Genomic DNA, 22,008 nt, shown 5'->3' on the forward strand with positions numbered 1-22,008 from the left:
AGCTCATGATCCAAAACGTCTGTTAGTCTATAAGGTGCCACAGGACTCTCTGCTGCTTTTACAGATTCAGACTAACACGGCTACCCCTCTGATAGTGGATTTATCAGCATTTTCTATGGCATGGGTGCTGGAACAATTTGTATAGTTGGGGTGTTAAGAGCCATTGAACCAGAACTGTGAACCTGTGTATGATGGAAAGCACTTCAAGCCAAGGGGTGTGGCAGACCCCTAGTTCCAGCACCTATGTTCTGTGGTGGAAGGAAATAGTCTAATGTCCAACCTACTTCTCATCCAACTAACTTGTAAACAAAGTGAAGTCTCCTCAATTTTATTATTAAACTACCACTATAGCTTTAAAATAGGAAAGATGCTACACAAGTATAATTTCTTTCCCACGCCAAAAATATTTACAGTAGAAAGAGTCAAATCCCTGGATGCTTTATTATTCCCTAAATGCCCATTTCTTGGGTAAATTGTAGTATTACCAAATAGTAGTTTCACTTGGGAATATTTTCTCAGAAAAAGGTATTACCAAAGTCATCCCATCATCACCATAAAGAAATGATAGAACATGGTTATGATCAGGGCTTAAATTCTCAAACAATATTTCCCAGAGCTCCCCATGCTCCCTCTCCCCATTTGGGGCTCTTGGCTTCAGCTGCACACTGGGAAGGTCTCAGGGCTTTAGCCCTGTGAGGGAGGAGGCATGCCAGGGCTTGGGGCTTTAGCCCCACAGGTTTAAAAATATTTACCAGAGCTCTGATCTGGACAGCTCTGGCTGAATTTAAGCCCTTGTTATGATAATTCTTAAGTGAAAAAGAACGAACAGTGAACTAAGGATTAAGAACCCAAAAGAATGCTCACCAGGAGTTCAGTGAAGTTAGGATAATAATATTACGCTGAAGTTAGGTAAAGTTCAATGGCCAATTCTATTAAAAAAATGATGTACTGTTATGTATGGTTACTTTGTACATCAAAGATCTCACTGCATCTCTATCCCTAAACAAAGGTGTTGTCTAATTAACATTGTCTATTATTTTATTGGTTATTGTCTATCATTCCTAGGACAATTTTGTTTCTTTTTTAAATAAAAATAACTGTACCTTGCCAGTACTGAAATTTTTGAACATTTAAAACAAGTTTCCAGTTTAAAAAATTAAGAGTTTGACTGGTTTGAACTGCCTGCCCACTCAATGACAGTTTGCACCTCGAAGGACAGAAAGAGGGATCTAATATTTATCCTTACATAAAGTTACACTGAAATACTATTTAAAAATCAAAGGGGGAACAGCTGATTCAGTTTAGGAGCCTACACAAAGTTCTAGCACTCTGCTCTAGGAGGCACAGCTATGAACTTCTTATCTTCCCACAACTTTCATGCCCTAATAACCACCTATCCTGAAAACTGTCACTCTTCCCCCCAGTGGATTACCACCACAGACAAAAACAGATGGAAAAAACATTTAAAGGATTTCATGTCTCATTCTCGTTTTTTCTTTGTCTCCTCAAACTGTTCCATTTAAAACAATCAGCTGAAAACCAATTGGGAGCTGGCAAACTTTTTCTATGTCCCATATCATATCACATCACATCACATGAATAGTAAAAGATCTGACTCTGACATCAATTTGGCAAAGAGATTGAGCCCAAGAACATGTATTTTATACATACAATATCTGTTTTCCCATTCTCCTAAAAAACAGTTCCACTCAGCCCCAAAATGGTGCCTGGGAGGTAGCTAATAGCCAGGACTTGAGCAGTGGGCACAGAATCTGTACCATGATGTCCCCCACTCAGAAGAGTCTATAGTTTGCAGATGCCATGGCAGAGGAACAGGCTGAACTATTGCAATGTGCTGTGCTTAACTAAACATCCAGAAACTTCAGCTAGCAGAAAATATCACCAGATGAATTAAATTGGTCAGGCTAAAAGGAGCACATAACTTCTGTGCTCTGGCCTGGCTTTTCATACATTTCTAGGTGCAATGCAAGTAGCAGAGGATTATCTAGAAAGTTGTAAACAGCCTTTGCTGGCTAACACTGAGGCTGCCTCCTCTTTGTGCCTGTTTTCTGGTTACCTGCAAAGCTCACTGAAGTTATTGTAAGACTGTGGTATTTCCTGACTTTACAAAGTTAACAAAGTTAACAGTTGCTTTTACATTCAGCTCAGAATGACCTGATACATTATGAGGCATCAAAGCAAAGATCTATTCACTACCTCCCAAGATCCAGGGTGTTATAAAAAACAACCCCCAAATCCCTAAACAATCAAACAAAACATGGCTGAACTAGAACCTACAATGCATTTGAAAAGCAAACCAAATCACATGCACTCCATTTTAAAGTCAACAGCTTTCTACCGCCGGAATTGGTAATGAGGTCTATCCATTGACCTGCTTTAGTACAAACAATACTGAAATGCTCTTTTCATATGTTAGATGTTAAGCTAGGACCTTTTATAACATGCTCAGCATTTAATGCCAACTTCCACTATATCAACCCACCCTTCATTGTTATGTACTCTCACTTTTGCAGCAGTAATTCTGTGGGAGCAGGAGAGTGACACTCCGCTGCTGCTACAAAAATTATTGAAAAACATCAGCTGTCAACAGTTGCAAAATAAACTGGGTCCCCCAGCCCATTGTTTTACATAATAAAATCTAGATAAAAATGTCAGATTTTGCTGTACATCCATCCATGATTAAGACAGCATAGAAAATTAAATTACTCTCTCCTTGAATGTCAGGGGTCCTGGGTGCTTACAAGGCAATGGGGGAATGGTACACTTGTAGCCAAGCTGTTGATGGATAGGGACGGAGCGTTTAATAATTAATGCAATCTGACATCCCTTCCCTCATTTTTACCCTAAGTCCATTCGGCAGTGGAAATCTTTTAGGCCATTGTTACATATGCTCTTTTGCACTCACCGTTCACAGAATGCTTTATCGTACTATTGCAGTTCAACCAGGCTACCCAGTCCAACTTGGAAAATATGCTTAGAAGCTTGGTGTGAGATCCTAAAGAATCGCTATCAGGTCATGGGCACAGTAGAAAGGTTTCCATGATTTTTTTTAAATTCCAATTAAAACATTTTATTCAACAAATCAATGTTTCTCTGCAGGATTTGCAACCCACACATTGCAGCCTTGTGCTAGTCCAGGAGAATCTGGAAATGGGAACTGACTACGAAAATACAAAACTGGTTAGTGTCTATCAATCTATGTAACATATTCTCATCTCTGTACTCTCTGAGCACCTAGTCTCTATTCACTGCCCATGCTGAAATGCAAAGACATCACCAAGCAGAAGTAGTGAAAAGTAGATTAGGCTTTTTAATTCTTTCAGTACAAATAAGATAAGGTTTTACTTGTAACATAGGTAAGGAAATAGAATTATATTAATATACATGTAGAGTGTGCATGCTTATGCACATGTGAGTTATTACTACTATTTATTTGTATTGTGATAGTGCCTAGGAGACCTAGTGATGGACCAGGACCCCCCTGTGTTAGGAGCTGTACAAACACAGAACAAACATAACCCCTACCCTAAAGAGCTTACAATATAAGAGTCAATGTGGACATGATACCACAGTGACAGGCAGCAGCACAAGAGCATGATAGAATGTATGTATGTTTATATTCGGTAGAATAAAAATGATCCAGTTATGCTCTAGCTGAACTGAGCTTCATGCTTGACTAGAAGGTGTCCAAAGGGGTACATGTCTATGTCCTCTCTTCCACCTTGCCTCCAAATCCCGACTCTGCCTGGCACACAGGCTAGACTCCAGTGTAAAATGGAGCCACCTCAAGTAGGGTTGCCACCTTTCTAATGGCTGGTAACCAGACTCCTGAGGCCTCGCCGCCTGCTCTGCTTCCCCTCAGATAAAAAAAAACTGGGGATCAGGTCTTGTCAAATGGCACCTGGACACACAAGCCAAAACCCAGACTGTCCAGGTGAAAACTAGACAGATGGCAACCTGAACCTCAAGACTGTGCTACTTTACACCTGACATGCCTGGGGATCCCTGGCTGCTAAACTCCCTCCTGGGAACCCAGGCAAAGGATATGCTGGTTGTACTGCATGCTAGGAGAAAGCCAGCATAAGAGTCACTCTATTTACCCTGCACCATTGGAGAATTTGTCTGTGAAGCAGGGAATTCTCCACTAGACAGTTAAACTTGCTAGGAGACCACTTAGCACTGCTGGAGCTGTCACTGCTGTGTAAACAATGTTTTTGGAATATCCCACTTTAAAAAAACAAACACCACACAGTTCTGTTGTTCATTTTTCATAGTTAAGTTAATACACAGTTTTTAAACTTTCAAATAAGTGTGGTGCAGAGATCAAATTAATATTAAATTCAAGGAATAAGTGGCAGTGGTCAAGCCAATAACAGCTCCTGCAGAACACTATCTCATTCAATACACATTTTGCAAGACACATACATTCACCAGATACCTAAGTCAGTCATGCATGCATAATACAACTACCTGTACTACAAAGCATAGCTAATTAAATGTCAGATCAAAAACTGAAATGGATAAATCCCTGAAAGTAAGGATATAGTATGGAAACACTCAACACCACACCTTTCATCTTAATGATCCCCAATGTTTCCTTTGCACTAACATTCATCTTGGATTAACATTCATGATTAAGGCCCAGTCCTGCTCCCAGTTAAATCAATGACAAGACTCCCATGATTTTATGGGAGTTTAAGAGAAGGTATGTTGTTTTCTAAAAATCCCATGAATTCCCAAAATACTAACAGATTTGTGTTGAACAATTTCATACCCAGCTTTTCGAAAATGAGCTGTAAATTAAATGCACAGTTAACCTCTAGGGATCCTGGTTAGTGATTGGTACATTTTTAATTATAAAGTAAATAATTAACCACCAGGCCTTTATTATTTCATTCTCAATGTTATGTTCTGCCCTTCAAGAAGCATGATGAGGTAAGGAGCACTTTCCTTTTATCAAGAAAAGAATGGAATAGGTTAGATTTTTCATCCTCCAGCCAAGATTCAGAGCTAGATTGTGAACTCCTTACTCATGCTGGTCCCACTGAAGAGATGTGTGTCCCCTACTTGCCAAGGGTAAGGCAGCCTCAGTCTGGTCTTCTGAAACCCACCCCTAAAGCTAGCAGTTTTGCCTGGATTTTAGGTTCTGAAGCTTCTTGTTTTGCAAATATGCTTAGAAACATGCTAACAAAATATTAAAGGGGGGATGTGATGGTGAGCAAATGTCAAACAGAAAAAATAAAAACTGCTGACAATTTTTGGAAGAGGTGGAAACTTTATGATTATTGTAGATAAGTTACTATTCTGGGCATAAACTTCAGGTCTTTCTTGGGTAAAAGTTTTGAACATTTACTATATTAACTAACCAATATTGTTAGTTTGATTTTAATGATTTGATAAATGTTTGTGCGTTAGGGTTTTAGTTTTGTGCTAGAGGTGATTCATTGAGGTAGCAAACTAATCAGAAATCAAAGCTAAGGTCATTTAAATTAAAAAAATCACATTTGTTTTAACTGGAATTTTTCTTTTAATGACTTCTGTCAGAACCTTGGGTGTAAAACAAGGGCAAAATGTTTTATCACAATGCTAAGTGAAGCCATGTTGGGGGTAAAAAAAAAGAGTAAACACAAAAATGGTGAAATTGACAAATATGCTAAGGGCACGTTAGAGATTTAAGGGGAAAATACATAAAAAAAGCCAGGGGCTAAATCTTGGGAAGTGCTGAGCTCCTGCAACTCTGATTGGAGTCAATAGCAGTCAGGGGTGCTCAGCAGCTCTCAGGATTTGACCAAACGCAAGGGCAAACCAGTCCACAGTCCCTTGCCTGAGTAACCTGACTGAACACTGCGTAACCATGGATGGGGGGGGGGGAGGGGAAGGGGGAGAGTGACAACAGACATGGGCTGTGGGGGCTAAGACAACCTGATGCTTCCATGCAGGGAATGGACTCAAGTGTCCATGCAGCAATCAGCCTTCTGGCTTCATCCCAGCCCCAGAGATACTGTGTCATGGACAAGGAAGGAACAAGTGGACCAATAGGCTGTAGAATACTCCTCTGAAGGCAATCAGTTAGGGGTATAAGAAGACCCAGACTCCCCTGTTCCCAGTACCATATTAAAAAATATAGAGCCTTGGTCCCAGTCCAGGGCAGAGGTTACTTGTTCCTGCTAACCCAAGGAGCAGAGTCGGCAGGCTTGGAGACACATGGAGCTGCTTGGGTTGGGGACAGGAAATAAAAGGATCACTTGCATTAATGCCTCGCCCTTGAGCTACTCCCAGCAGGCACTGGTCCCCCTTCCCCCACCCTCATGCACCCACTGAAGGATTCGTCAGCCTGGAGTTCTGCTGCTTTATGCAGTTATAAGGAGCTTATCTATTCCTTACTGCTGCATAAGTTAGGGTCTGGATTTAGCTCAGACAGACGATGGGAGCGTTTACTGAGAGTAAGTGAATGAGGAGGCTCTATGTTGCCAGAATAATTGTTTTCTTCACAGCGTCATGCATTGTGGGAGGTTTTCTATACTGCATATTTCAAAGGGCCCCCTAAGAAACAACAAGCTATTTTTAATTCATTGACTGCAAGACTCATTTTCCAAACAGGCAAGATAGAGGTGTAACTAAGACTCAAAGGGTTACTAACATCCATTTCAGGGAACAAATTCCAGATCAGGTTTGTAAACCTTTGTGAAGATGTTTAGTCATCTTCCCAGACACGACCTTGAATTCATCTTTAGGGGGTTGTGAGGAAAGCTGTCAAAACTGTATAAACATCTTCAACATTTTACATGACACTGAATGTGGCTTGTTAAGGTCACTTGGTGCATAATGCACTAAGTAGATGTAGAGCATTTTAATTTTCCTGTTTCTTTCAACTTTAGATTTTTCCAGAAGGAAGAGCTCAGCTGAAAAGTTAATGCTACTGTATTTTAACATCATTATCTGGGCAGTTACAGGGAAAGGAATAACCTTTTTATTTCAAAATGTATGCCCCTACCCTGCAGCTCCTTACTCCTGTGAGTAGTGCTTATGCAAGTAATCTCATTGAAGTAATTGGCCAAACCTACTTCTAGTAAAACCAGGGTAAATCAGTGGATTTAGGTCCTTATCCTGGAAAGACAAAAACATGCTTAATCTCATGCACTGTATCAATGGGACTACCCACTGTGTGTGAAGTTAAACATGTTTAAATCTTTGCGGGATTGGGACCGTACTCATGCAGTGCAAGGGGGTAACTGAAAGCAGAATTTGGCCTAGTGAGGCTGTTTGTGTAAGTAGCACTCCTGTGACTATATGGTATGTTTGCAGGGCCAGGCACTATATTTTGAACTGGAATAAAACCAAAATCTCCAGGCATCAGTCTAAGGAAAGTCTGAACAAAGCTAGGATACTTCAGTTTATACCCCTGTCCTGCTTCACCAAATTGCTGCTTTTATTTTACCCAATCCTTTTTATGGGGGTGTGGAAAGGGGAAGATTTATCAGGTACACATCACCAGGACAAAGAGGAACTTTAATTAAGCTATACCAAATTAAACATTGTTTCTCACAATATTCACTGTAAATATAGTTCTGCATGGTACATTAAAAATAGTTAAAAATCATTAAGAAATGGTTAAATCATCAACTCAGCAAATGAATGTAACGGGAGACTGAACTTTACAAAGGAGAACTAGGCCATGACTCAGCATTAGGGGTGTCAGGGTTGCCAACTCTCGCTGTTTTATCATGAGTCTGGCAATACATTGTGTTTTCCTTCAAGGCCCAACTCCTAGAGACAAGTGATGTGTGAGACACTCAGTTTCCTAGGCCTCATGGATGCAGAGAAAAGCATGAAAATGTGATTTGAATGAACCCCAAAAGGCACACACACCAACACCACCACCACGCACACAATCACTCTCAGACATACTAAATAAATAAATTTAAATCTCATAATATTTTGGTTCCTGACATGATTTTTGAACATTTGGGGTTGGCAATCTAAGGATTTTTGCAATAATTAGTAGAAAAAGTGTCCATTTTCACTCAAGAGAAAAAATAAACTCAGTTAAAAAAAGAACTAGATAAATTCATGGAAAATTGGTCCATCAATGGCTATTAGCCAGGATGGGCATAGAGGGTGGCCCTAGCCTCTGTTTGCCAGAAGCTGGAAATGGGCAACAGGGAATGGATCACTTGATGATTCCCTGTTCTGTTCATTTCTTCTGGGGCACCTGGCATTAGCCACTGTCGGAAGACAGGATACTGGGCTAGATGGACCATTGGTCTGACCCAGTATGACCTTTTTAAAACTCACTGCTGTTTTGAATTATACCAGAGTAAATCAAGAGTGACCCTGTTGACTTCAGAGTAGAATTTGGTCTACATTTTTTCTCCTTCCACCCAAACCGTGCTTTATTAACTCTTCGCAGTGATTCAGTACATCATGAAGTGTACCATTCATTCAGTACCCATCAGTTGCTCCTCATTAGGAGAAAAGACAACCTACGGTAGACCTAAATTGGCTCTTAGGGCATCACCAATGTTCTAACTGGAGAGATGGTTATGCTCTTACCCACTGCCATTTGGAAAGAGAAGGGAAAGAAAAGCTTGACTGAGCTGCAGTATATCACACACTCTTTCCTTATTTTGAGGTCTGGGTTTTGCTTTCATTTATGTAAGTCATTGACATATTAGATTATGAAGATTTTTAGCGATTTTATGGTATAAAGTAATCTCATTTCATTTAGAATTTTGTCATGTATGTGTGCCCTCACTTCTAGGGTAGTCCCTGAAGCCTGGGAACCATGTTTCAAGGAACTTCATTTCTTGTACTCTCCTCGTGGGCACTTCTTTGGCTGTTATGGCCAGTCCCAGTCACTGTCTTCTCCTCACTCCCTCTGTAGGAGTCTGTAGCTCAGCCCTCTGGCCAAGTCACACAACAAAAAAGATCCAACTTAAAGTCCAAATCAAATGCTCAGACTAATAATTCCTCTGCCCTTCTCAGGTACTACTGAAGTCCTGGGCTTCTCCACCCCTTCTCCTCATCCCTGCAGAGCCTCTCGTATCTTGCTCTTCCTCAGCTACTTCCCTTTGCTAGGGACTCCTGCAGTTTACCTTTGATGATCTTCCGATGTCATTTAGGGGCTATCACAGAGATCCCCACAGAAGCCTACTCTGCTTCCTGTGAGTCTTTCTCTCCGTTGGCTGGCCCTGTGGGTGACAGCCTGACTATCTCAGGCTCTACCCAGAGGGAAACTTCCTTCCAGGGTCTTCCTGAGCTCCCATCTCTGTTTAAACAGTGCTCACCCTGCTTCAACACCACTGACTGGGGTCAAACTTTCTAATTAAGCACCATTACACCCAGCTGGGACCATTAATTAGCTCTTATTTTGCCAGCTCACAAATGAGGGATAGCTGTTAAATCAGGGGAGGGCAAACTTTTTGGTCCGAGGGCCACATCTGGGAATAGAAATTGTATAGAGGACCATGAATACTCACAAAATTGGGGTTGGGGTGCGGGCTCTGGGGTGGAGCTGGGGATAAGGAGTTTGGGGTGTAGGCGGGTGCTCTGGGCTGGGACCAAGGGGTTCAGAAGGTGGGAGGGGGATCAGGGCTGGGGCAGGTGAGCAGGAAGGAGTGCAGGTTCTGGCTGGGGTGCGGGCTCTAGGGTGGAGTGAGAGATGAGAGGTTTGGGGTGTAGGAGGGTGCTCCACGCTGGGATTGAGGGGTTTGGAGAGTGGGAGAGGGATCAGGACTGGGGCAGGACATTGGGGTGTGGGGAGAGGCTCAGGGGTGCAGGATCCTGGAAGCCTCAGGCTTACCTCAAGCGGCTCCTACAAGCAGTGGCATGTCCTTTCTCAGCCTCCTATGCAGAGGCACGGACAGGCGGCTCTGCACACTGCCCCATCTGCAGGCACCATCCCTGCAGCTCCCATTAAAGCATGTAGGAGCTGGAGTGGGGCCATGCTGTGGCTTCCAGGAGCTGTGTGATGCAGCCTGACCCTTTACCCCAGCCAGAGCAGGGCCAAGTCACTTGATGTGGCCCCGGACCCAGCACCCCGGCCGGAGCAGGACCAAGCTGCTGGTGCAACCCCTGACCCAGCGCCCCAGCCAGAGCGGGATCGAGCTGCTGGTGTGGCTCGTGGGCTGGCTTAAAACGGTTTGTGGGCCAGATCCGGCCCGCGGGCCATAGTTTGCCCACCCCCTGTGCTAAATCAAGGGCAAAGCTGAGCCCAGCTTGCCTCAAAGGGCCGGCCAGCCAGCCATGACAGGGACTAATGATTAACAAATAAAATTGGTAAAATTCTGGCCTCTTTGTAGCCAGTGAGTGTTTTGCCATTGATTTCAATGGGGCCAGAACATCACCCAATGATCCTATATTTTCCTTGCAGTCCCAGATGTAATAAAACCTGATTTTGCATTCCTTGCAGGATTGGGTCTATTCAATCTCAAAGCCCTTTGTTGGGGAGGAGGGGGGTTGTGAAAATGAGGAAAGAGATGAACTTATGAATAGGAAGCATCTGATACTACTTCTTGCTCTGTGTTTTGGGCAAGAATGTTTTGACAGATGCATGCACCCAAACAGAGCAACTGAGAAAATGAATCCAGCAAAGATTTGTTGATTAGTTTTGTTGCAACAGTCTTGAATATTTGAATGATCTAAATATGAAACTATGCTTCTGTGTCTGGTAGGCAATAAACAACAAAAACTACTGTAAAGCTCTTGGCTTTATTTGATTAAAAATAAAAACTAAGACCCCAATCCTGCAAAGATGTACCATGTAAAGTTATGTCTAAGTGTTTGCAGGACCAGGACATACCAAGCTACAATTTACTGAACAACCAAAAAATCCAAACTAAAGTTAACATGCAGAAGAATTTAATTTGACCTGATCCTGCAAACACTTACACAGGTGCTTAACTTTACTCACATAAGAGTCAATGGCACTTAAATTAAAGCACGTGAGTTAGAGTTTTGCTGGATTAGTGCCCTCATGATTAATTTTGTTATCAGCTTGTTCTTTCTCTTTTAGCATTACTCTTCTCAGTGTTCAATCCAATATTCCTTCCCTGATAAATAATAGATTTAAAGGCATCAGGAAACAGATAGAATAATAACTTACTATGTCCAGTACACACATAAAAACAGAAGAAATGAAAATGATTCATCTGCTGTTGGGTTTGTTGCCCTATACCCTGGGAACTGTCAGCTATTTTAAAATATTGTACATCAGGGATACAAATACACCAAGATTCTCATACTGAGCCTAACAGCAAATCATAACTGGCTTTTGAAGAATCAATTTTTTCCCATTTTATTCCCTTGCTGTTTGTCTTATAATAAACTTAAACATTTCTATTGAGCCCAAATGTCCTCCTCTCTCTTGGAATTCTCTAATAGTGGGTTTATTTGTGGGTAAGAAATGTATTTGTTATTCATAAATATTTTGTTATTTTAATATTTGATATTTCTAACACGTGTAGAATAAGAACAACTTGGTTACACCCTGTATCTGTCTTGGAGGTAACTGAGAATTGGGCTCAATCTGTCCAATTTGTGTCCACAGTACCATCACTTACGGTAATCTAATTTAAGGGCTATTATGCTATAACATTTTTTCACATTAGCATCCCAATGTCATTAGCAATACCAGCTTCTCTTGTTAGCTTATAAATATTTACCCTCTTTCAAATATGGTATTTCTGTTTAGCAGTATTCATGTTTAGAACATTGAAAATATTAACATGGTATCTTTACATTAGATTGAAACTCCCAGCCTTGAAAGGAGGCAAAGCTTTTTAGAAACCATAAGAGCTTAGAAATCCTGGCACCCTTGTTTTGTTGTTTGGTTGTTTTGGTATTGGTTTGTATTTTGTCTTTGTTTTGGTCTTCTGCTTAATTTTTGGCTTAAGGGTCTGCAAGTAAATTAACATGAGACACGAGCAGTGTATTTAAGGCAGGTTGAGCTTGTGTGAGCCAGTATTTTCCTGGCACAGTATTAACTAGAACCTAGCACAGTAAGAGGCCTACTACCAGCCCAAGTTATTTTGACTCAGGGAGAGAGAAAATAAGAATACTGTAGGATTATGTTAAAGGTGACCTGCAGAAGAAAAAATGTGTTTGTGCCTCTTTTTGATTCTTTATGTTGCATAAAGAAAGCTTGGAAGTTTTTAAAAAGTTTTTTTCTGCTTTGTATTTTTTCCATTACGAACATCAGGAATATTAAGACTTGGTTTTTGTTTATCTACTACTTAACTCCTTGGATTTGAGTAGGAGCTTTCTCAGTTGTGCACTGAAGGAGAAGAGAATCTTTAACAAACTAGTTGAATGGATTATAAGTTCACAAGACTGAAACCTGAGCAATTTAACAGAGAAGGGATTTTTAGTCAGGCTGTTTAAAAATTGTTCATTTAGTTTTATTAACACCTATTTAACTTGAATTTCTTGAAAACACTTAGGAGGAAAGCTCTCTGTTAAAGTTAAACTCTTCTGTGGTTAGATGTAGAGCTTTGTACATTCAAACATTTAATGGATAATCGTAGATAGATTTAATACATAACTTCAAAAATGGGGGTGACCAGCTGTATCATATAGCACCTTCTATTACATTAGGAACAACAGTTCTACATTAGATGGTATGCAGGCTACATATTTCCTGGTCAGGTCCTGTATATTTCTAGGTCTCTGACTTATTTCAAACAGGCTCAGATATGTAATATAACCATGTTTCACCATATCAGTTTTATCTTGCTATGTGATTTCAGAGACAAAAGAAAGAATTTAAGTCAGGAGGAGAAACTATTGTTTCTTAAGTGAATTTCAACTCATGTGAGGTTTCTTTCATTTAACTTTAGGGTGTCTAAATGCATGTTTCCTGTCTGGCTACTGATTATCTACTCTTCCGTTATTCAAGTGAGTGATATATTTTATACATATCATGTTTGTATTGCATCTTAGGTTTCTATGAACATACATGCATGGCTTATGTTAATAACTCTATTATGGTACATACTGCAAGACTCCATATACTAAATAACCTAGAAGTCAGACAATAAAAGGCCCTTATAACAGACTGAACATAAACTTAGGGTGACCAGATGTCCCATTTTTAAAGGGACAGTCCCATTTTTTGGGACTTTTTCTTATATAGGCGCCTATTATCCCCCACCCCCGTCTCATTTTTTCACAGGTGCTATCTGTATGTAGACTGGTACAATATTCTATCATAAAGTATCAGATATAGTTCTTGAGAACAAAGAGGAAAACAATATTAAACTCTAAAATTGACATTATATATATATAATCAATTAAATAAAACAACTTTTAGCTTTAAGAACAATTTTGTAATTCCTCATCCACCTATTCCTCACCCTTTGTTTCTAAACTCCTATGATGCCAAGTGCAGGATAAATTTCGTATGCCATAAATCTGGCCTGTGCCTTTTAATAAGAGAAGAAACAGAAATTAGATTCTCTATTACTGGGTCTAGAGACATTTCTGGCTCAGCAGCACCTATTGGGGCTGATTCTGACCTTGCTTACTCATGTAAGGCCCCAGTTTAGCAAAGTCCTTAAGCGTATGACTAACTTTAAGCACACGAGTTGTCCCATATGACTAGTCCCCCTACTCATGTGCGTAAAGTTAAACACATGCTTAAGAATCTTGCTGAATCAGGTCTCAGTCAGGAGCTACCCCACTCACTCAAGTTTACATGGAGGTAAGTTAGATCAGATGAAGTGTGCAGGGCCTGATTCTTCACTGTCACACACCTAGTGAAGACACTGTACAAAGTGTGTAAAATGCTACCAAATCAGAAATACTGCACTCAGGTGTAAATGGTACATGTAACCCACACACTTCCTGGGTGTGGAGTTCTGTCCCATCTAGTGGCACCGAGATGCACAAGAGCAAGAGGTCTGCTCTACAGCCTTAGCTGTTGGCCACGTGGCTTTTAGCTCATGCCATAGAGGCTCATGCATTTAGTTCCAAGGTCCCAGGTTTGATCCCGCTTGCCGACAACTGGGGTCTGTTGGTATTACATACACAAGATGCAATGCAGCAGAAGATTGGGCTCAGAGAGTCTGATTCTGGATACACAGCAGTATCTAAAACAAAAAAAAAAAGTCCTAATTGTGACGCCTACCTAGCACGTTTTCCAATATAACTCTTATCCACACCTACAAATGCTGAAGCCAGAGCTCCGCATCATTGCCACATTTACCAACTGATCCATAGTCATGAAGTTGGGTATGGTTGGTGAACGGTTTGGGAAGGATTAAAATTCAGTCTCACCAGAACAGGCTGAGTTCTCAGCAATAGCAAATTGAACACAAACTTCCATGAATTTGGGGTTAGCAACCATAATGTTACAATGCTGTGTTGTGATGTGATGTTGTTTGGCCCATGATATTGTGATACAAATCTTCCCATATTACTAGCTCAGAAGAACCCTCAGCTTTGCAAACACAATTCATGGAGCATGGGAAGAAGTTTGATTTGAACCTATTTCTGAAGCATATTGTAAACTGTCACAGATGTATACACAAGCAGAGGAGCTAAATATGATTATGAATGCTCTGAACACAATAAATCCATAATGCATTTGACAAAGGTGCACTTACTAATGCATCTGTTGTATACTTAAGTAGAAAGGGAACAGGTTGATAAGGGCAATGACCCAACAAGAGTAGAGAAGTATGGACACAAGTACAAAATACTGCAGGAGGTTAATGATGTAGAGCTTATAGAGGTTAAAATAAATCTCTCTTACACATACACCCATACACTGACAAAACATATTCTCTCTCGCAAGCGTGCGCGCACACACACACACTTACTTCCAATGGAAGAATATTTACTTCATTGATATCGCTTGATGTTAGGTATTGATATCTAGACATTAGTACCAAAGAGACACACATTTGGTGACCTCTCCCCATCTCTAGTTATTTGTACTCCTGTATTCAGTGGGAAATGTTCTGTGTGTTTGTGAAGGGTTATAAGAGCGGTCCCTGCCTATTCAAGGCTTTCTTTCCCTATTGAAGGCTTTCTTTTTTTTATATATTGCTGTTCTGTGAATCATTTGTACCTTTCTGGATTTTTTTGTAACACATTCACCATCCATTAGAGTAACATTGTACATTATAATACAATTCTCTGAGATTCAAGATTTGGCTATACCTATTATGTCTCTGTATTAGAATAATGAGCAATAATTGTGTATCTTCCTTTCTCAGATGCTATTGCATATATAATTTGTTAACTCTAGTTATCAAATAAATAAAAGGTGTTACTTGTGATTTCAGTTTCTATAGGCTGGCATATGCTCTATGTACACACACACACACACACACACACACACACACACACACACACGGACCCAATTTCACAGAGACATTTTATACTGAAGACACTACTACACCAGAACTGAGAAACAATGCTATGCATAGCAAGGAGTCCTGATGACATCATATTAACTAAACGGACTGAGCAAGGTGTGTTTAGAGCCATATTCATAGTTTTCCTGTTTTGCATTTTATATAAGATGGAATCCATGAAGTCTATAAAATACAATAAAGGAAAAGTAGTGTATAAGGCTACTCTGACATCTGTCAATCTAGGCATTGTATTCATCATGATAGCTGACAGCTCTGACAAAGAAGAGGTCTCCAAAACATTTATTGTGGTATATTGAGGACAGTGTAGCCATTGCAAGCTATCACTTTAAGGGCAGGGGACGGGGGAGAGGAGCCATTTCTGGTCTTGTTGTCAGGCTAGGGAGCTAGGATCACAATGACCAAAAGCTAATACTGTACTAAGAGGTGATGAGAGCACGCAGCTCCACTGATTTCAGTGGAAGTTGTGGGCACTCAGCACCTTTCAAAATCAGGTCCTATATGAGGACCTACTACCTTAGCCTATTTGCTGCTAGAAACGGTTGAACCTTGGCTGAGACTAGCTGTTCTGTGTCAGGCTTCTGACAGTGACCATAAAGGAAGATGGATATGTAATAGGATGGTCTATTTAGTTTGTTAACTCATAGCAAAATGATTGGCATTTCTGTATCAGCTCCACATCTCTTATCTGAGCAGAGACAGATTAAAGTAACACCTTACAGACACTGCATATACATTTATTCTCAGTAGGAAAAGTCTGAGGACACTGAACCCCATACTAATCTCTTTACACTGGTGTAAATCCAGAGTAACTCCACTAACTTGGGGAAGGGATAGCTCAGTGGTTTGAACATTGGCCTCCTAAACCTAGGGTTATGAGTTCAATCCTTAAGGGGACCATTTAGGGAAACTGGGGTAAAAATCTGTTTGGGGATTGGTCCTGCTTTGAGCAAGGGGTTAGACTAGATGACCTCCTGAGGTCCCTTTCAACCTTGATATTCTATGGAGTCACATTAGTGTCAATGAGATCAGAATCTGGTCCATGATCTTGAAGCAAGGGACATGTTGCCAGGAAAAAAAAAAAATTAAGAAATATTTTTCATTTGCTTTTGACAAAACTAAGAGGCTAAATCCTCCTCCACAGGTTTTCCCAGTGTTGTCTGCAATATATCCCACCAGCAGCAAAGAACACATTGAGGTACCTGAAAATTATGGTGGTTCATTCCCACTGTATCTGAAGAAGGTAGGAATTTAAATACGGTTTCATACAACCAACAAGGTGACAAATGTTCAAATACTTTAGACTTCAGCTAAAGACCTAATCAAGATTTCATTGGCCTGATCCTCATCTTCACTGGTGAAAATCTGGAGTATCTCCACCAAAATTAACGGACTCATGCCAGTTTTGGAGAGGAGAGTCAGACTACTATGCCCTATCAATGGGCCATTGTATAATAGGACCTTTTTGCTATATATAAAAAAGTCAATTTAACTCTTTTTCTGTCTGCTTTCTAATCCCTAGTAGCTCTCTTCCATCCTCAAAGTGCTAGTATCCAGGAAACACAGGAGCCAGCTGTTGTCATCATATAAAAATATATTGAATTGAATACATTTGTTTTGGCAATGTTTTTTTTGCTCCATAGGGATTAACTATTTCAGCCATGTCTTGTGTTAGTGAAGTGGTTTGAAGTTGGGAGTTCAATGTGAATTCGATTTATCTTAATTTGCCTGAAGAGTTGAGAACTCAATAATTGAAATTTTCTATTTTTTGTTGTTAATTTTATGAAAAAAAATTGTTGAAATTTCCTATGGAAATATCTGAATTTTTAGCAAAATGTAAAACTGAAAATGTTTCAACTAAAAAACAAGGGGTTGGAAGCTGAAAATTTTGATTTGAAATTGCTGCTGGACTACATACTGAAATTGCTGCTGGACATAGGAGTTTTAGTCCAGATGCCTCATAATCTCATTCTCCTATCTGGGCTGGGGTCCCTAGCCGCACTATGTCTCCCATAATGCACCATAGTCTTCCCTCTTCTTGAACCACAGCCAGCTGAATATCATAGGATTTCTTGGCCATGGTGCATCACAGGAAATGTTTGTCTGGAGAACCCAGTCCACAGAGAAGGATGAGGGCACGAGGGACTGAAACTAAAACTCTATAAGGCACCTCACTGGCATTTCCAATAGAAATTTTTCGATTTGTACCCAAAATGTTTCAGTTTTCTAGGCCCATCCCCTTAATCTTCACAGAAATATAGGGCAGATCCAGTCTATCCATTTAAATGTGGTCTTTCCATAATGTTTGATGAAAATAAAAAATGCTGACCCAAATCTGTAAGTGAACACCATTTACGGTGGTCACTCAGGTTAAATGTGTATTTTAAATAATCCCATGCCATACAGATATTCTTCTGATTAATGGATTCTAAAAAGTCATTCTCTAGAAATGGGGAAAACGTAAACCTGTATAAGAAAGTAAAAAGCTAAGTCATTTTAACACAAAAGTCAGAGAGCACATTACTGAAACAAAACAGGATCAATAACCATCACTGATAGTTGCATTTTTTTAAATTCATAACAACCTGTTTGAATTCAATAATTGATCTCTGTTAGAATAGCAAGTAAAGCATCATTTTATTTCATAGTCACAAGCACCATCTGCCATTTAATAAGTGTTTTCTGTGACTCAGTGTGTACTTAAAATGACTTCAAGCAGATCACTGCCATTTTATAGCTGCTGTTCTCTGCACCACCAAATCGGATGCTTTAAAGTCAGCTTTGATAGTCAGTAAAGATAAAGACAGTATTAGCACAAAAATATGGGTATTTCCAGGCCTGACTCTTTGGTGTCAGAACTACTTTGTCGATAGTAACACAAGTATCACTTTCCAGAGGTGGTACCTTCTAAGTACATTGGCACATGGATTGATGCCAGGGACAGAGACATTTTTTAAAATAAAAATATTAAGGGCCATATTTTCAAGGGACCTGAAAAAATAAGCCTTGCATGTGCAACATGTAATGGTCACGGGGCTGTCTGAGTGCACAACTGTCCAGTTGTGTGTGCAAATTCAAATTTTAGGCACGCAAATGGATATACTTGCAAATATTTGTAGGCACATTTTTGAAGACTGCAAATCTGCCCCTCAATTTTTATCAGAATAATTAGAGAATAATAAACTCAGTATCTTATTGTGTGTCAAGATGCCTCCTCCTTGAAAATAACTTACAAAATGTACTTGTTTCTTGAAGCATTCAAGCTAATCCTGAATTTCCTACTTAGGCAAAATGTCCAGTACAGTCACTGGATATTTTGCCTGAGTATATATAGAAAGAATGGGCCCTTAATGACCGGACACCACTCTGTGTTTGTCTGTGTTTTGTGCTTGCTTGTACCTTTAGATTTTAAGCCCTGCATTTTGAGATCCCTGGATGAAAAGTGCTATATAAGAGCTAAGTATTATTGTTCTTCTTGAGACAGAGATTTGTTTATTTGACACAGATCAGCTGTTGCAAAGTGCCATGTGCACATGCAGCTCTATCTAAAGAATAAGAATTTGTAGTAGTAATGGAACAGGAGCCCAAAAGCAAAAGTAATTAGAAACAAATATTATTTTAAAACTATGCAACTGTTTAACATCGTCAGCCAGAATCCCCACCTGACTATATGGATTTGCAAATGAGGATTTCTCTGGGTCCATGGTGGGGAAGGCCATTGCTGGATACATGTCAAGTGTTGGCCCACATAAGAGCTCCCATCAGAAGAGCGGAGCCTCCTTCATTTGCATCATTCCCCAGTATGCCCCTCTGCTCTCCTACTTGCTGGCTCACCATAGCCTCCCATTTTGAAAGTGGAACCTGGGGATTCTACCTCTCCCAGAGACAAATGTCACTTCCGGATGACAAATCTCAAGAGCTCCCCAACTTCTGCCTACTCCACAGATGTGTTGTGCTGTTTGGGCCATGCCTAGTGGTGATTTCACATTAGTATCCATTGAATCTGAGCAAGAACCAAGAAGAATTAATGGCCCTTCGTGGCCAGCCCTTACAAATGGCAGGCATTGCGCTTTGAGCATTAGTAGCTGTGAAGCCCCAAATGGCAAATAAGATGCATCTATTAGGAGTAAAATGTTTTCTCCCCTTTTGCTTTGCACTAACATACTCCCTTAATTACCTGATTTCCAACTTCAGATAAACATCACGCTCAATGGGGAGGCTGACATTCAGTTGGCTGGAAATGAAGAAGGTCTATTTGGAATAGATCCAGAGTCTGGCATTCTCTACGTCAGTAGACCCCTGGACCGGGAGAAACAAGCTTTCTACACTCTTCAGGTACGGCACACTCCGATGGCACAAGCCCCATCTCATCTGACTGCCCTACTTCAGCCCCCCACTCCAGCTGTCTAATGCCATTGTCATTTGTTCTGTTGGAAGTAAATATTGCCAGATACCAAAAGGAAAAAACTCAAGGACCAACTCCTAAGATCTTCCTTCAGCTTTTATTCAGTCCTTACACTGGCAAACTCCCATGGAAATCAACAGAAAAGCTATGGGTGCTCTCAGCCCCTCTGAAATCATTTCGGCCATTCATTTAGGTACCCTCATTTGAATTTAATAACTAATGGCCCCGGGCTTGGGGCGGAGAGTGTGTCTTCCTCGTTTTTGACTCCATGGAGGTCTGTCACTCTTCTCTGAATCCAAGGTTTACAGACTAAATGCATTAGATCTAGTCTGCTCCAGTTGATTCAGCATTTACACAAAGTAAAGCTTATGTACAGAGTCCTGTTTACACACTGAGCCGTACAAAACTGCATTAGTGCACTGTGCATTAATACTCTTATTACTGGCACATTGAGTTTACTTTGTACCACCTTTTACAGCAGCTTGGGCCAGATCTGGAGGTTTCCTGAGCACCTATTTAGAACTGACAACTTCCACTGAATTCTACAGGAGTTACAGTAGCTGAGCACCACATCTAGCCTTTTCTAAGAAACCACCCGGACTGCTTCCAGCTGGTTCTTCCTTGCCCAATCCCCTTCTCTCTAACATGTGCTCTGCTCTTAAAGGCACAGTACCTATTCCTAACACGAGTTTCTATTTATCCTTCAGATTCATCATAAGTATCTAACATCCCTCACTGCTGTTCTAATGGTCTCAACCCTGATCCAGAGACCTCCTCCCACTGTGGCTGATGCATGAGCTTTTTTCTGTAGGGCAGAGAATGTACTTTTCCCCATGCATGGGTTTGATGATGTTGTTGTTGTGTATTTGTGACAAGCTGAAGATAGACAATCATTTCAATAGACTGCCCAGCAGTAAAAGAGGTGGGCTGTTTTCTGCAAATGAAATGGGAATGCAATTTAAATACAGATATTGGAATGTCTGTCCACACAGCCTTCTTTCTGGACAACCCACGGGGCCAGATTGTGGCTAGCCCTGTCTGGGTGCAGAAGACGGTACAAGGAACTCCCTCCCATTGTTCACCTGGTCAGGGACAACCACAGTCCCCTAACTTATGCTTCCTGAGGGGCTGTTAGCACTAGTGACAGTGGTGTAAAACACCCTGAAAGGCCTGGAGAGTGTGGACTGAAGGCAAGGCCGTGCTCTCCTTCCCCTTCTGCATCGGCTGGGGACCAACTGCATCCTCACAAAAAGAAGTACAGGAGCTGTCTCCGATCAACCTCTTCCCACAGCCTCCAGAGGCATATTATCTATTTCAGCACTGAGGCCAGGTGGGGCCTGAGCCAGAGGTCACCATTCTTTATCATATAAACCTCCATGTTATGTTTTGTTTCTTTCTTCTGAATTTTGAGTATTTCCCTCTACTGGATAGAATGAGAACTGGGCTGAGTGTCATAGACCCCATACTGCTAACAGCTAATGGTGATTCTCCATCAGTTCAAGGGCTAGTAGCCTGTGCCTTCAGTGCAGGAGGATTTGGGTCAAGTCCCCACTTTTGCAGTGAAGTTAGAGGTGGCCACAATGAGCAGCACATTTGTCACTAAGAAATCACAGCTGGCTGGCGTATACACAGGATATATTAATCTTACTGTCATGTGACAACAGTAAAGAATCACAAACTTTCTTCTAACACTGAACAAGGAACTTTAAATATAATTATAAACTTTAAATAAGTTATCCCTAAACCTAGTCTAGTTTCCCAATGCTTCTACCTAGAACCTTCCTCAGCACCCCTCCCTCTTAGCTTCACGTTCTAGATTTACAGAAATAGTACACATACCCTCACACTAACCTTAAAAGGCAGCATGTGCAAATGAGCACTGTTGAAATACATGTTCTTTTAAAATCAGGTGACTGTAGAAGATGAAGACAAGCAGCTGGTTTTTAACCCTGTAACCATAACAATAGCAGTAAAAGATGAAAATGACAACATGCCAGTCTTGACCGAGGATATGTTCTCTGGAATTCTTAGCAAAGGGACAAAGCAAGGTAACAGTGACTTCTTGACTCCTTTCTATAAAGATGTATTTCATTTTTACTTTCCTCCACCACTTAACTCATGCCAAGGTCTTTATATACTGTGTATGATAATCTTGGTACATTTGATGAAATGTTTCATTTTTAAGACCATCCGTCCATTTATATA

At 40.7% G+C, this 22,008-nt stretch overlaps 1 protein-coding gene across 1 annotated transcript in view; it reads left to right on the top strand.

Annotated features, from left to right (window-relative positions):
• Nucleotides 1-4,927: 4,927 nt before the first annotated feature.
• The window catches only part of CDH16 (cadherin 16), a 67,051-nt gene continuing 49,970 nt past the window's right edge, over nucleotides 4,928-22,008 (top strand). The window contains exons 1-5 of the mRNA XM_032803760.1: nucleotides 4,928-4,956; nucleotides 12,858-12,915; nucleotides 16,543-16,639; nucleotides 19,585-19,733; nucleotides 21,713-21,851. Coding sequence (XP_032659651.1) covers nucleotides 4,928-4,956; nucleotides 12,858-12,915; nucleotides 16,543-16,639; nucleotides 19,585-19,733; nucleotides 21,713-21,851 — 472 coding nt within the window. The remainder of the gene's footprint in view (nucleotides 4,957-12,857; nucleotides 12,916-16,542; nucleotides 16,640-19,584; nucleotides 19,734-21,712; nucleotides 21,852-22,008) is intronic.

This window comes from Chelonoidis abingdonii, chromosome 19 (genome assembly GCF_003597395.2).
Source record: "Chelonoidis abingdonii isolate Lonesome George chromosome 19, CheloAbing_2.0, whole genome shotgun sequence".
Classification (NCBI taxonomy): domain Eukaryota; kingdom Metazoa; phylum Chordata; order Testudines; family Testudinidae; genus Chelonoidis; species Chelonoidis abingdonii.